This window comes from Ailuropoda melanoleuca, chromosome 4, assembly GCF_002007445.2.
Source record: "Ailuropoda melanoleuca isolate Jingjing chromosome 4, ASM200744v2, whole genome shotgun sequence".
In the NCBI taxonomy this organism is placed as follows: Eukaryota; Metazoa; Chordata; class Mammalia; order Carnivora; family Ursidae; genus Ailuropoda; species Ailuropoda melanoleuca.
Genome location: NC_048221.1, coordinates 21,685,418 through 21,700,091, shown reverse-complemented (window position 1 = coordinate 21,700,091; position 14,674 = coordinate 21,685,418). Strand labels below are relative to the sequence as shown.

Below are 14,674 nucleotides of genomic sequence, written 5' to 3'. Positions count from 1 at the left end.
TAAGTGCGGTAAAAACTGGTCATGACAAGTAAGTGAGCTTAACCACATTAAACATACTGCCTTGGCCATTACTAAGTGTCTCCTTAACGAAGTTGGACATGGTGAGCTTTTATTCTGTGCTTCCTTATTTTGATTTTTATTTTATCCATAAGACATGGCCCTTTGAGGATAGTTTTAACCCTTCAAAAATACATTTTAACAGTCATCCAGTAGAAGCTGATCCACATTCTAGGGCAGATTCAGTATTGTACTATGTGAAAGAGACAAACATTCCTAGAAAAATTGCAGACTAATATAAATGGCCTCTTGGTAACCTCTGCATTAAGAAAAAGATACTTTCAGAGAGAAAAGTCAGAAGACTTAAAATACCATACATATCTAGCTCTCTGGTGATTTTTTATTTAAGTAAACCATTATAATAACTCATTTATAAAAAGATTACTTGTAGATGGCTGACTTTGAACAGAGCAGGAATTATTTGTGTTTTGAAAATGAAAAGTCCCATAATAACCGAGAAACTCTGAATTCTTGACAATAACGTCTAATAGGTAACTGTGAGCAAAAGTAGACATCAGGTCTGCAGGTAATGAACGTTGGTGTCCATGTTAAAAGTCACCTGTACAAGAATCGGATAGGACCTGAATCTAGTCCAGAGCGGGAGGGTCCACTGCAAGTGCCAGATAATACACCTGACGTGTAATGTGTCATCAGGTCAGCAAAGAGGAGTTCAGCTTGTTACTCCCAATTCTGTTTTCTTAAAAATGGTTTTCGTATGTAATGGAGGGTTTTTCACCTGTGAAGTTACTGAGGGAATGCGCAAAGGCTCTCTTAAATTTGGTATTCACTAAATTTAGAATGTCACAGAAATAAGCAGTTCTCCTTACTGTGCAGTGCATGGGCTTTTCAGGACTGGATGTTGGGCTGGAGGAGGCTCTATCATTGCGTCATTAGACTGGTTATAGTTCTGCGGTGGAATTCTCCTTGACTTTTAGGTATGAAGTTGATTTAGCTTTATAATTGTAAATTTAGTTTCTGTCCTTTAGTTGATGCTACAGTAGTTAGCAGTATTTGTAACAGTTCTATTGGCATAAAAGTTTTGATTAAGGCGTATGTATTCAGTTAGAATCCTCCCTATTCCTGTTGCTGAATAAAGCAGGTGTATATAAAATCTCCCTGTACATAGTCCATACAGGAAACTTCAGAATCATCTGAGATACTTCCCCCTGTAATGGGAAGAGTAGGAGGGCTTCAAGGCCCCTCACTTCTCATGGGTGGGCTACAGGGAACAGGCCGTCAGCTTCTTTCTTGCTGACACCTGCTGCTTGACACGGAGTAGTTCTGTACAGAAAGTAGGAGCGTCCTTCATGAGGTGGTACTTGGGGCAGACGCTGAGTGCGCTGTATTCGTCTTTGGTATCAGCCTCTCTAAAATAGACTACCATGTATTTGTGAAGGGGAGTCTGGCTTCTCAGATCGCTACAGAAGAGGTTAAAGGCCAGGGGGAACAGGTCTTGGGAGTTCTCGTGGGGGCTGCCCTCATGCCTGCCACAGGTGCCATCACACCTGGGGTTGACATCATTGGAAAGAAGGAAGATGACTTTATCCACTGCTTGCTTCTGCGTGGTAAGCCATTGCACCGGACCCATCTCAGCTATTTTCTTTTTCTGCCACTCTTCAAGGATAACCTCACTTCTGCAGTGGTTTTGAAGAAATTCAGTGAAGTTACAAACTGTGTGATGGAAACATATTTCAGATGGGTAGACCACAAGAACCTTAATGGGGGGCAAGAGCGTGGTAGTAGGCAAGGAAGCCTTCCTGGTCCTTTCTGTAGGGAGAGAAAGCATTTGTTGTCTGTGAACAGCACACAGCAGGCTTTCACTCTGGTCTAAACCACCATGAATAAATGATCACGTGCTAGGGAATGTTGGCTGAGCACCAGGGACATTGTTACTGCCAGAGAGGAAAATGTCCCCGATGTGCCTTTTGAACATATCACCTGAAACACACTGATGTTTAAACCTTAAAGATGCTTTAAAAGATGTATTTTCCAAGTCCTTATCACTAAATAGATCCTCTTCAGCCATATCTTTTCAAGTAAATTCATAAAGACTTTAGGTTTGAGGTACTTTGCTTTAGGTGGGCGGTTGTACTTGTATTAAGTGTCCTATACAAACGGCCACCTGACCTGCCCTTCACATCACGTCTTGAGTTAGGTCAACTCAGTAATTGGGCCATCCTCTGTCTGCAGGTGGTAAAGTTTCTTAGTAGTTGCGAAAGTTTGTTACCCCATTTCAGCTGGAACTGAACTGGAATTCTGTATGTGCTCAAAAACAGAAACTATGTATTTAAGTACTAATAACAGGACAAACCATATCCCCTAAATTGAAGTATTCCCAAGGTCAGAGTTCCACATGGCTTTCTTAGTTAGGTTATGAGATTAATCTTGTTTATCCACAACATCACAAATGACTCAAGGGTGCATTTAGAATCTGTCTCCGTGTGGAGAAGAGGAGCAGCAGAGGTCTTCAGTGTATCGGTATAAATACTCTGATTTCTGTACTCAAATCCTCGATGGTTTAGAGTTGGCAAGGTCCCTAGAGTATATGAATTCAAGTGAGTGGTGTTCTTATGCTGTGGAAGAATTATTTCTAAAAAGTAGGAACTAGCTTAGAGTACCTACTAGAGGCAAAATGCAATTCATTATTAGCTGTCTTTCGCCCATTGCAGTGCTTGTAGATGCCTCTGGTAAAAAGGAAACCAATGGCAGTCCCTAGACTGGGAGGGCCCCATCCCTGCTTTGCCTTGGCAGATGGGGCCCAGTCATCATACCAGTACTTTCGGAGAGCTCTACGGCATTACGTCAGTGCTACCTGACTCTTGTCCTAACACCAAAATGTGATTGCCTCAGGAGGCCTCTTCTTTAAAAAAAAAAAAATTCAAAGCGTTATTTCCTCATTCATTTTTTTTTTAAAGAACCGAATTAGAACACTTACCATGCCTCCACAGTAGATAGACACCAACAGACAGCACCCACGTGGCCACCAGCAGAGCTGAGAGGAAGAGAGGCAGCCAGCCACCCAGGGTGCTTCTGCCTGCGAAAACAAAGTTTATTTACCTTGAGCAGAACCAAAGCAAATTGATCTCCTATTTGGAAGCTAAGATTTTCACTCTATACTTTGTAGAAGTTGAGATTCCTATAAAACCAAGGGGCGGGATGTCTCTAGGGGGTCTGCAGATTGGTACCTTTTTCCACGGAGTGGCCAGGACATTCATTAGATTCTCAAAAGGGCTATGGGGAGGTTAAGAAAGTTCCCCCCAAATCACTTTGGCTTCTTACTCCACATACATGCAGGCATTTTCACCGTGCTAACCGGGGTTTGCATTCAGTTTTTTTGTTCTTTGATGAGTTGATGTTATTGTGGGCATGATTACTTCATACACAGTACGCGCAGATGCCGTTTTTAAAGGCTATTTTGTTAGGCTGACAAACATGGGGGTAGTGCTGCCCCCCACAGGCACGTCGGTCAGGTTAGCTCAGGAACCCAGAGGCCCTGTGCCCACACAGAAGTCAGGATTGTCAGGCACCTGGCTTGTCAGTTCAGCTGAGCTTCTAGGAATAACTCCTCTTTTTACTCCACCCTGGGGCTAGTTCTGGGAACATTTTATAATTTGTCTACCTGTAACGAGAGCACGGACATCTCTAAATGCAGACAGATGTTTTCCCAAACATGCTGCTCTCAGGCATCAGTGAGGCGTGACTTTGAGTCCTAATTTGTTATCCAAATGTTGGCTGTGTGATTGCACCAGCTAGTCACAGGCCAGGGCTGGTCCCTGTCGTACTCTGCACACCCATTTTGCACTGTTCATCCCCCCCCACCTTCTTGTATGTATCCCGTTTCATAAAGGATCCTGCAGTGAATTCATACACAGAACCTTCGGTCTCAGTCTGCTGTGGCTTCGGACCTCTGCCCCTGCACCCCAGCCCTGCGTGCACAGCAGGGACTCCCTCCCCTCCCATGGGGCAGGTGCACGCCCTGGCGCACAGCGAATGGGGCAGCGCTTGTGGGGCCCCTCGGGCCCTGAACCTCCCTGACGACCCCGCGAAAACGGCCGGCCACTTACGACTATCCAGGGGAAAGGACATGCCCGTCTGTGGGCAAAGCGCAACTGTTCCTTTGCGTCGGATGCAGTCATTGCCGCAAGTACGGAAATACGGAATCAGCTGAAGGAAAAGCAAGAGGCTCAGGAAGTTCCCATCATGTGTCAGAGCAAAACCTCGTCACGATGCCTGCTTCCACCGAAACCCTTTCTCTTCCATCTTGAACCGCACCCCCATCCCAGCATGTAATAGGGCATTTTTTCCCTTGGGTACACACTTCTGTAACAAAGCCGTAAAATCCAAACCAGTGACCCAAGACCGAACACCTTCCGACTCCTGAGTTGTGAACCTAAACTTTGTACGTGTTGCTAACATGTTGGTTTCCTTATCTAAAAGGATTAGTTCACATCCTAATACATACGCAAATATTTCCTCTTAAAAAAAAAAAACCCCAGAGTAGCAGAGCTCCTATTGACAGACACGTCCCTGGGGACTAGGAAAGTCTGGTTCCCTGGAAAAGGGATGCCGTCATAATATGCAGACAGGTATCTGCTCCCTCCGGCAAGTCTGAGTACAGCCTTTATGTTCCAGGGGATGAGAAACAAAAGCTCCTTAGATCTTGGGTGTGGCTGTGTGCCACTATGGCCCTTGATATCCCCACATCATAAACTCGGAACTGAAAGAGACCGAGAGCATCTGTGGGTCCAACTTCCTGTTTTCCAGCAGAATCAACGGTGAAAGCTGCCCTTCAAAGTTCGTACATTGACCGCAACCCAAACCTTCTGATTTCCCGTCCTTTGTGACTTCATTTTGCAGTTAGGAAAATTAAATGGTACTCCTGTCTCAGAATTACTCTGAGGCTCTAGGACTAAAAATGGAAAGCCAACAGCCATGAATAAAAGCGGAAGGGATCGTGACCCTGAGGTCAGCTCCGGTCCTTGCCTCCATAGCAGCCGAGACAGGGATCCCCCGTGAACGTCCCTAAGTGCGCACTGCGGGAGGGAGCTCATGGAAGCAGCTGGAAGCATCAGTGTGCAGCAGCCTGGCCCTGCGTGCCCGAGCCTCCCAAACACCTCGTTAAGCCTTACCTGGACCACAGCATCTTCACTTTCCCCCGTCACTGGGATCACCACTGAAGCTCGACTTGGGGGGTTCTGCTGCAAGTTACATGAAACAAAATCGAGAAATGTGAGCCAGACAAATGAGGACAACAAACAGCCAGCAAGGGGACTGCTCTTCCCAAACTGACTCTCAATTCACTAAGCTGTGTGAACAAGCATTCCTTTCATACTTCTGAAACGTCTACTTTTGGTAGGTTTTAGATTCTTGGGGACATTTCCAGGGATGTTCCAGGGACTTGTTTTTCTCTGTTGAATGGATCTAAAGAGCCGAGAACATCTGGACAACAGATAGTCCTGTCTGCGCTCTGTTACCATGGAGAGCCTGTCCAGGGAATCCTAGAGTGTCTACGTTTTTGGTCAATAGGTGCGGAAGGCTGGAGGTTGAGGACGGGGGCGGTGTTAGGAAACGAAGGGATGAAGTACCTCCAGCACGACAGAAAACCCAATTACAATGATATTTTGGATGAGAGCCATGTATTTGTTTCCAAGGGGGCTGGTTGTAAAATTCACTTCTATTGCCGTCTCGTTCTTCTTACAAGCAGTGATGTTTGGATCCCACAGACTTCCTGAGTCAAGAGAGAATCACATGGATGGAGTTGCAAACTGTCCCTCACTTAAGTCGTCCGAAGGGCCTGACGAAAACGAATCTAAGTTCTTAGGCATACATGCATCCAAGAGATACGGGCTCTGCTGCACAGTGTACTTTCTATTCATCACTGCTCCCAGGACCTCAGGGTACCTGCTGCCCAAGACAGTTGGGGGCCCTGTCACTGCTTTGCCTAAGATAGTCTTCCCTGGGCTGGCGGTGGTGGGAAGCACAGATCGGCTTCTACAGCTCCTGTTCTCAGCATCTATTCTGACTTAAGGGGAGGGTCAGCATTTTCTCCTTCCCAGGATAGGGAGGAGCCACAGGCCACAAGGCATGTCTGAGATTATAGCGCAAGTGAACTCAGGATAAGGACTACAGCTACTAGAACATTCTGGGTTCTAGGAGCTTCAGCCATCAGACCATTCTGCTGGCTTTACTGGGTGTGAAGAAATAAGGAAATGCCTCATCGCTTAGCAGATACTCTGACAGGCCTCCTCTGTGGGAAAAAGTCAAGTTGATTGTTGTGACTTGCAAATCAGCACCAGCTTAATTTCCAGGAAGGTGAGAGATGATAGTGAGCATTGTTTCCCCACCTGGGAGAGCATGTCAGGCCCTAGCTCAGAACTGTCTCGAGGAGTGGGGGTCTAGGACTAAATGCAGGCCCTCAGAGCTCCTCACACCCACTGTGCCCTCCAGAGTCCAGATCTCTCTCGGTGGAGGGTAAGAGAGGGAGCACAAAGCTCCACGTCTGCCAAGGAGACCTGCACACAGCTCAGCCTGACAGGGTGCACAGATGTGCACAGGGTCGGGGCACCCGAGAGATAAGGCCTGGCTCCCTCATATACCACTACCCTCATGAGCATCCTAAGACTCCATAGCCCAGAAATTTACACACGCCCTTGTAAAATCCTTGGAAATGGGACCCTTGGGACTGATTATCCTGCAGGGACTTATTTCAAAATTCAAAGGGTAGTGGCAGGTTCTAATAGCCTCGCATGTGAGAGGTGGACCCCTGTGAAGACACAGGTTGAGAATATGTTTCTAGGTCATGACTTGAGCTAACACTCCCACCTTGAATGTTTGCTAATCCAAACAGAAGGTTCACAGGGTCCCCGTGGCCGGAGGTCATTGGTACTGCTGTCTGAGCCGGTGGAAGGACTTACAGATTCCCCTCCCATCAGCAGCACCAGCATTGCAGTTTGGGCAGAAAGAATCCTTTCCCCAAGGCGATGGGTGTTTTTCTGTGCCTGCTGCTGACTACCTAAAGCCACTCAGTCAGCCCTCCTCCGGACAGGCTGCTTGATCAATGGGCACAGTGCCGGCCAGGAACCAGGCCGCGCTCTGTGCACACTCCCCTGCTCTGGGCCTCCATATCTTCACGGAACATGGACTGAGCTGTGTGGGCTCCAGTTTCTTCTAATAACAAAAGCAAATGCTGTATTTACTTACCTGCCTCGATGCACTTTTTTCTGTATTTCATTATGTGGTTCAGGCAGCCTGGAGATTTGAATGGAAGGTTTGACGTTTTAGAAAAAGGTATCTCTGCCCCACTCCCTTGCCAACAAGTACACACAACACAGGCTTACCACACTTGCAACAAATTGCTAGAACATTCACGATGGGAGGTAAGATAGCTAATTTAAATGGGACGCTAACATTTGACTATTAATTACCCACAAAGTGATGGCCAGAGTCTGAGTTAAATACAAGCTTGATCAGAATAGTACCTGTGATCCCCAGAAGAAGACTCAAACCTTTGAAAATGGGGTTTGATCATATATGTAAATACTGCCCCTTCCAGGAGGTGGAGCTTAACCCACCCCTACCTCAGAGTGGGGCAGCTTTAGTCACTCGTCTTCAAAAGCTAGAGTAGAGAAATGGCAAGTCAGTAGATTTACAACGGAGATGGCTGGCAGATGCCCGTGACGTCGTGTGGATGTCACCCTCCCCTGCTAGGAGGCCATGACGACACTCTGCCTCTGCAGTCTCTCTCCGAAAACCCACCTCTCCAGGCTAATCATGGCACGAACTTCAGACAGACCCAGACTAGGGGACATTCTGCAGGATGCCTGGCTAGCACTCCAGACTGTCGACGCCACGAGGACTAAAGAAAGACTCGAAGCCTGTCACTGACCAGAGGAGACACAAGGACTAAATGTGACTGGAAGAGAAAGTGGGCATTCACGGAAAAGCAGGTGACATCCCAATAAAGTCTGGAGTTCTACACAATGCTTTGTATTATCTTTGCAAACTTATTCCCAAATAAAACATTTGTATTTTATAAAATGATGTTTGGGCTCATCATGAAAGCTGGAACACCCTGGACCACAAGCTCAAAGAACAGCAAGGAATCGGAAATTGCCCCATTTGGCTCGGACACTTCGCCAGAGACCAAGGACAGGACTGGAGGACAGAAGAGGTGACCCAGCCTAGGTGAGGGTGGCATGGGGACTGCTGTAGCCAGGCACCGTGCTGGACCATCTGGGACACAACGTCCTGTCTCATGCTCACATCAGCCCTGTGTATGACACTGCAGGTGTGATACTCGAGGGACGGCTGGTTGTGGGCTGTGGAGTAGCGGAAATGACCCCGTGTTCAGCTCGGTGCCGCCCTGCCTCTCGCTGACAGCCTGGGGGCCGACAGGAGGCTGAGACCCAGCCGCTGCTCAAACGCCACAGCCTGCTAGCCAAGACTGGAACGGACGTTGTGCAGGAAGCATTTTGCATCAGTGACAGAGTGGTGAAAGTCACTGACCAAGAAGGACCGGAGTGGGAATGTCAGCTTCACTTGGGCTGTGTGTGTAACCCAGGGCAGATTACTTAAGTTCTCCATGTCTTCAACTGTGCCATGGGGCTCTCCCAACCTCGGGGTTCTGGAAGCTTCGGTGAGAGGATGCAGGTCAGGCTCTCGGCACCAGGTCCAACACAGGAATGGGCTGTCCCCTACGTTTGCTCTGACTCAGTCCTGTCCCCCGCTCTGTGAGGGAGGCATCGTTACCGTGCCGTACGACAGCTGTGTATCACGGATGAGGAAACCAGACTCGGCGAGGCCAAATGCTTCGTCCAGGGTACCCCAGCCTCTCTGTACCAAACCACACGCCCCGCGGCAAGCATCCCAGCAGGACAGGAGCGGGGCAGTTTACCTGGTGAGGTGAAGTTCACAGACGTGGAGGGGGGGTCTTCATTCATGTTGGCATTGGGGACATTGTGGGCCCCGATGAGGTAGACTGTGTCCGGCTCTACAGGGAAGCCTGCGTAGGAAAACGTCCACTGAAAGGCAAAGCAAAGAACCCCTGAATTTCCAAAACACTGCTGTGAAGAGACATAGCACCCTGGCGTGCTGCCCTTTTCGTTTAAATTGCCTGCCTTAACCTGCTGCGGAAGCTGAGGTCTCTAGCGGATGTCTGCTGCGGGAACGTAGCCCACACAGTTGGCCGGGGTCAGTCACGGAATCAGAGAAGGGTAAGCTTTTAGAGCCGGGATAGAATTTAAGTTCAGCTCCCCTCACTTAGCAGATGCGGAAACGGAGACCCAGAGACACTGACTTGCCCAAGGCGCACAGGCCAGCAGCGGCCAGGCACGTTGGGTGTCCAGCACGTCACCCCCACCCCCTGGCGAAGGGGCTGGCCGTCGACGGTTAGCCAGGTGCCCCGGCGCGCTCACCCTGCCGCCGGACGGTCTGGTCTGAGTCTGGAAGGCCTCCGTGTAATTGCACCTCACGCAGCTGTAGGACTGGACGTTGCTCTTGCCTGTCACGCAGATCTTGGTGGCCTTCAGCAAGCGAATGCTGGCTGCAGAGACAGGCAAGAGGGCGGGTGTTTCTTTAGCACCTACTATGTGGCCAGCTTGGTGCCAGAGCATTTACACGACTCGTCTCTGTTCACGTTCACAACAGTCCCGGAAGGCAGGCGCCCTTGTCTCCCGGGTACAGAGGAGGCGAGTCAGGCTTGGGGGGGTTTCAGGGAGCTGCCCATGCTTACAGAGCTCCCCAGCGGCAGATACGGATTCAATTCTAAAGCTCAGGCTCTTTCGCCCTCACAGGGAAGCCTCACTGTCACAGGATCCTGCAAAGGGGACTCTGGCTCTGCAGTCTTGTGGGTGTCTCTCAAGGGGATTGGGCCCCCCAGAGCGTCATCCCCTAACCATGCCAGTCACCCCTTCTCTCCCCCATTCCCCGCCTCTCTAAGGCTTACTGCTCCTTTGAGGCCCAGCTCCCCTAGAACAGCAGCTAACAAATGCCAGGGCTTGCTGTGTGCTGGGCACAGGGCCACTGCCTTACTGCCACACCCAGTTCCCGTGCTCTCCTGAGGGCCCTGTCCTGCTCCCCCCTGCCTCCGTCCCCTTCCCAGAGGCCCTGGACATGGAGCCTGCGCCCCTGTGGCTGTGCCTGCCTCCCCCAGCCCCCTGAGCACCCTACTGCATGGGAACCGTAGCTGCCTCCCCTCTCTGTGCCGGGCACTCCCAGGTTCCTGACTCGATGGAATGTAACAGAATTGAGCTGATGGAAACCAGAGTCATGGGCTTGGTTCACGGAAAGAACTCACAGGCTGCCTTGGGGAAACGCCAGGCCCTTCATGGTGCCATCTGGGAAATGGAGAAGTCAGGTAGCTGAGCGAGCACTTTCCCTACACTAGGAGGGGATCATCTCGGCACTTTGCTTCCTTCCATGAAATACAAGAACAGACAGAAGAGTACGCAGACCCTAGGAAGACCACGTGAGGAGTCGTCACACTCATGGAGCCAGTACCCAGGCTGAGGAACAACCGCGGAGTGCCCTTCCTGCTTCCTGTCGGTCATTCCCGACCTGAGAGTAACCACTACCGTGACTTCAGACCACTCAGCGGTGCGCTCAGATGTGAATGTGGACGCCTGCATCCGGTTTCTTGGGTCTGTGAGATTCACCGTACTGGTTTAGCTACAGGTCACCCATGCTCCTCGCTGCCCTGGATTGGCTTTGTGATTCTACTGCCGGGCATTTGACGGGCTCCAGTTTGGAGCTGTTATGAATAACGCTACTAGGAATAATCTAGTACGGTAGTCCCCCCTTCTCTGCAGGGGATATGTTCCAAGACCCTCAGTGGATGCCTGGAAACGTGGAGAGTACCAAGCCTCCTAGATACTGTGTTTCCTACGTACACACCTCTGATAAAGTTTACGAATCAAGCACAACAAGAGCTGAACAACAATAACCAATAATAGAAGAATTATAACAATGGACTGTAATAACAGCTATGTGAATGTGGTCTCTCCGAAAATATCTCCTTGTACTGTGCCCGCCCTTCTACGTGGGGGGGTGAAGCGAGCTGAATGACGCACGCACGGTGATGCAGCGTGGGGCTCCTGCGGACCTGCGGAAGGTATGTCAGAAGCAGGGTCATCTGCGTCCAGACTGCAGTTGACCACAGGTAACTGAAACCATGGAAAGATAAGGGGGGACCACGGTATGTGGCTTTTGGTGCACTTCTGTATTGTTTTGTTGGGTTTATGCCAGGGGTGGAATTAATGGACCCCACAGTCTGTGCTTTTCTGCTTTAGTAGACACTTCAGGCTTTATTCCCAAATACAAACTTACCATCTGCCCGGAGTCTCCAGCTGACGTTCATCAAAACGGAATAGTCCTCCATTGCAACACTGCTTTTAACAGGTTCCACTCGGAGGTCCCTCAAGTCTCCAGGGGTCAGAGTGTGTTGGACCATCCACTCTGGAGATGGTCCTGGGAAGGGGCAAAATTGCCTATGACACTCTCCTCCCCACCCAGTACAATGCCATCTCCTCTCAGTGACCCACCCTGACCTGTCCTTCATTCACAATTCATCTCTTCTTCCTGGTAAGGCAGGCCAGGCCAGACATTTCTTAATGCTGGCTGATTTATCGCCGAGGAGATGGTCAACTTCCTGGCCCCCGCCCACAGCTCACTCGGGACCACTCCACATGCCTGTCCCGGGGTATCTGACATGCTTGTTAGGTCAGTCCTGCTTTCCTATGCCTCAGCCTGGACTCCAGCCAGCTAGCCCACACAACTCCCCTTCCTATCTCCTAACTCTTGCCCGCACCCTCCTCCAGCTCATCCTTTCCAACCACATTTCTTGGGCAGAAGCCCATCCATTCTTCAAATGCTACCATCTCAAACACTCCTTCTTCTTTAAAACATTTGCTTCCTGTTCTCAACTGTAAGTGACCTCCCTATCATAGCACTTGATCTCCCAGAAGTGACAGACTTCTCTTCCCACCCTGAACCTCATTCCTGTCCTGCCTGTGCCCCTCTTACTGGCCAGAAAGGCAGCCCATCTGAAACACCGGGACCTCTGCCTTGCCAGGTAGACGCCTCATCCATATCAGCTAACCCTGCACCTGGTCTCCAATGGCCCACCGCCTGGACTTGGGATCCCCCAAAAATACCCATTCCCTAGCACACCTACCAGGTTCAGAGCCACACCGAATAGTCTGTAAGAGAGAAAGAAACAAAGTGTCATGTTGAACGCTAGCAAACCGTAAGCCTTCATTTGCCAAATTAGACAAAACACCATCTTTTTCTTTTTTCAAGATTTTATTTATTTGGAGCGAGAGGGAGAGTGCAAGTGGGGGGGGGGAGGGCAAAGGGAGAGGGAGAAGCAGACTCCCCACTGAGCAGAAAGCCTGATGCAGGGCTTGATCCCAGGGCCCTGGCAGATGCTTAACGGACTGAGCCACCCAGGTGCCCCAAAACCATCTTTTTCTTAAAATGCATATACAAGTGGCAAACTTTCGGAGAAAAGCTGGGCTGATTCCACTTCAGTTTGGGGGGGACCAGGCTGGCTCATTGTAGGCTATCATGAACCTGACGTTAGCTATCACAGACTTGATCTTCAAGCCCCGCTCATCATCTCACTTAAAAACCAGAGGTGGGTCTCCACCCTTCTCTGTGCCTCTTCCCCTTCCCTGCCGTAAGCAGGGGTGACTCTGGACCATCATGAAGACCCCTTCACACTCTATTGTTCGACTGTAGATTTTCAGGACCATCCAGAGTATTTATTGATTCTCCCCAGGTTAAGGCCCAAGCTGTGCTAAGAAGATAAACAGAAGAAAGCTATAAATGCAGTCCATGATGCCTTCCCAGGGCCTTTAAAATAGTCCTCCTCTGACACAGAAGGGCCCACCTGAGCTGTAACTGTGATTTCAAAATGTTATCTTTTAGGGGCGCCTGAGTGGCTCAGTCGATAAGCGTCTGCCTCCGGCTCAGGGTGATCCCGGCGTTCTGGGATCGAGCCCCACGTCGGGCTCCTCTGCTGGGAGCCTGCTTCTCCCTCTCCCGCTCCCCCTGCCTGTGCTCCCTCTCTCGCTGGCTGTCTCTCTCTCGGTCAAATAAATAAATAAAATCTTCAAAAAAATATTTTAAAAAATGTTATCTTTTAAAAAGAGCTTTTAAAAATTACGTATGTATCATTAGTATCCTAGAAAGTCCAGTACTAAATCCGTTGGAGGTAATGGCTCATGTCTTTTAAAGCAAAAAAAAAAAAAAAAGAAAAAATAGTACTTTCGTTTTGGAATAAAATGCTGGACCTAAAATAGTTAACTGTCAGGCAACAGCAAGTTCCAGCGACAAGACCCTATAGGCTAAAAGGCCACCGCTCTGCAGTCTCGTCCCTCTCAGCCTGAACACTTCCAAACATCTTGTAAGAAAGAAGGCAAGACTTTTGATGGTTTGGGTTATCTGGGTTCGTTAGTCCCTCATCTTTGTCTTTTTACAGCTGAACTTCTAGTAATATCAGACTTTTTTTTTTTTTTTAAACAAGCCACTATAGTGGGAGCTGAGTTCTTGTCAAAAGGCTGGTGAGACAAATTTTAGGAAGAAGCAAAGCAGCAAGGATAGTGGCTGGAGAGATCAGGGCACATGAATGGGGTTTATTTTTCCATAACCATCAACAAGTAACCACCATGTTTTACGCTCTGTGCTATGCTATGAGGGCAGAGATATAGTTTCAAATGCTTTTCCAAAGATTTTTCTTCATTAGTGATCCAGAAGGTTCCCTCAATCCTTCAAGGTGCTGGGGAAGCAAGGAAACCGGCCAGAGTCCAACAGATTACCAGCTCCAGGGTCAGGGTACCCAGCACAGCGAGAACCCNGGAAAAAAAAAAAAAAAAAAAAAAAAGGCAAGTGGTAATAGAGATACAGTTCTTGTCCCCAGAGTTGGGCAGACCTCAAGACTGCAAACAATAACAATATTGAGCACCTACTATGTGCCACGCTCTTTGCTGCTGCCTTGCAAGCCCTGTCGTTGTTCCTCACTAAATCCAAGTGAGTTGGGTAGGACTCTTCCCTTTACAGATGAAGACACGGAGCCTCGGCGAGCATAAATGACTGAATCCAGAATGCAGGCTGGCATTTGAGTCCGGGTTCGTCTGGTTCCGACGCCCCTGACTCGAGCAGCCTGAAGCCCAGGGCGACCTGGCGGGGACCCGTCGGGCTGCCCCAGAGGGTGCGGACGTGCGCCTTCCAGGCGGCCCTTCGCGAACAAGCGTGAGCTGGGGGGCCGGAGAGGGGGTCGGACGCCGTCGGGGTGCGGGCTCGAGGATCGGAACGCGGGAAAGGGGCGCGGGCGGAGGCTTACCGGCTCCGGGGACACCGTTCCCCAGCACAGCGTGGCCAGGCTCAGCAGCACCAGCGACATCACGGAGCCCCGGGCAGCCTGCGGGCGGCCGCGCTCCTATCTCGGCGCCCTGGGCCACCCCTCGGGGCCCCGCCTCCCACAGCGCCGCCCCGGGCCCGCCGCCCTCCGGGCGGACCCCTCCCTGGGTGGGGGAGGTAGCCGGGGCTCGCCGGGACGGGCCGGGTCCCAGCGCCCCGGGGTACCTGACGCGCGGAGCAGCTCCGGCGCCGCACGCCCCGG

The 14,674-nt window shown here is 50.1% G+C and overlaps 1 protein-coding gene across 5 annotated transcripts; it reads right to left on the bottom strand.

The window, feature by feature from the left end:
* Window positions 1-379: 379 nt before the first annotated feature.
* IL17RB (interleukin 17 receptor B) lies at window positions 380-14,668 on the bottom strand. Of its 5 annotated transcripts, XM_034658482.1 has the most exons (12): window positions 14,396-14,668; window positions 14,022-14,309; window positions 12,227-12,251; window positions 11,380-11,520; window positions 9,471-9,598; window positions 8,951-9,077; window positions 7,258-7,305; window positions 5,643-5,785; window positions 5,187-5,255; window positions 4,122-4,221; window positions 2,993-3,091; window positions 380-1,824 (listed from the first exon to the last, which is right to left on the bottom strand). In XM_034658482.1, the coding sequence occupies exons 4-12, from the start codon at window positions 11,501-11,503 to the stop codon at window positions 1,277-1,279; spliced, it is 1,386 nt and encodes a 461-aa protein (XP_034514373.1). In that variant the 5' UTR covers window positions 11,504-11,520; window positions 12,227-12,251; window positions 14,022-14,309; window positions 14,396-14,668; the 3' UTR covers window positions 380-1,276. The 5 variants fall into 5 exon arrangements, with proteins under 5 accessions (XP_034514373.1, XP_034514372.1, XP_011235256.1 ...); XM_034658481.1 differs by having other exon boundaries at window positions 14,022-14,668; XM_011236954.3 differs by lacking the exon at window positions 14,022-14,309.
* Window positions 14,669-14,674: the final 6 nt, after the last annotated feature.

Bases quoted from the DNA above. Each gene is read 5' to 3' on its own strand.
- IL17RB (XM_011236954.3), bottom strand. From the start codon at position 14,455: ATGTCGCTGGTGCTGCTGAGCCTGGCCACGCTGTGCTGGGGAACGGTG. The intron at 11,521-12,226 runs GTAGGTGTGCTA...GCCCCTTCCCAG, and splicing joins TCGGTGTGGCTCTGAACCTG to GACCATCTCCAGAGTGGATG. The intron at 5,786-7,257 runs GTAAGTAAATAC...CTCTTGACTCAG, and splicing joins AAAAAAGTGCATCGAGGCAG to GAAGTCTGTGGGATCCAAAC.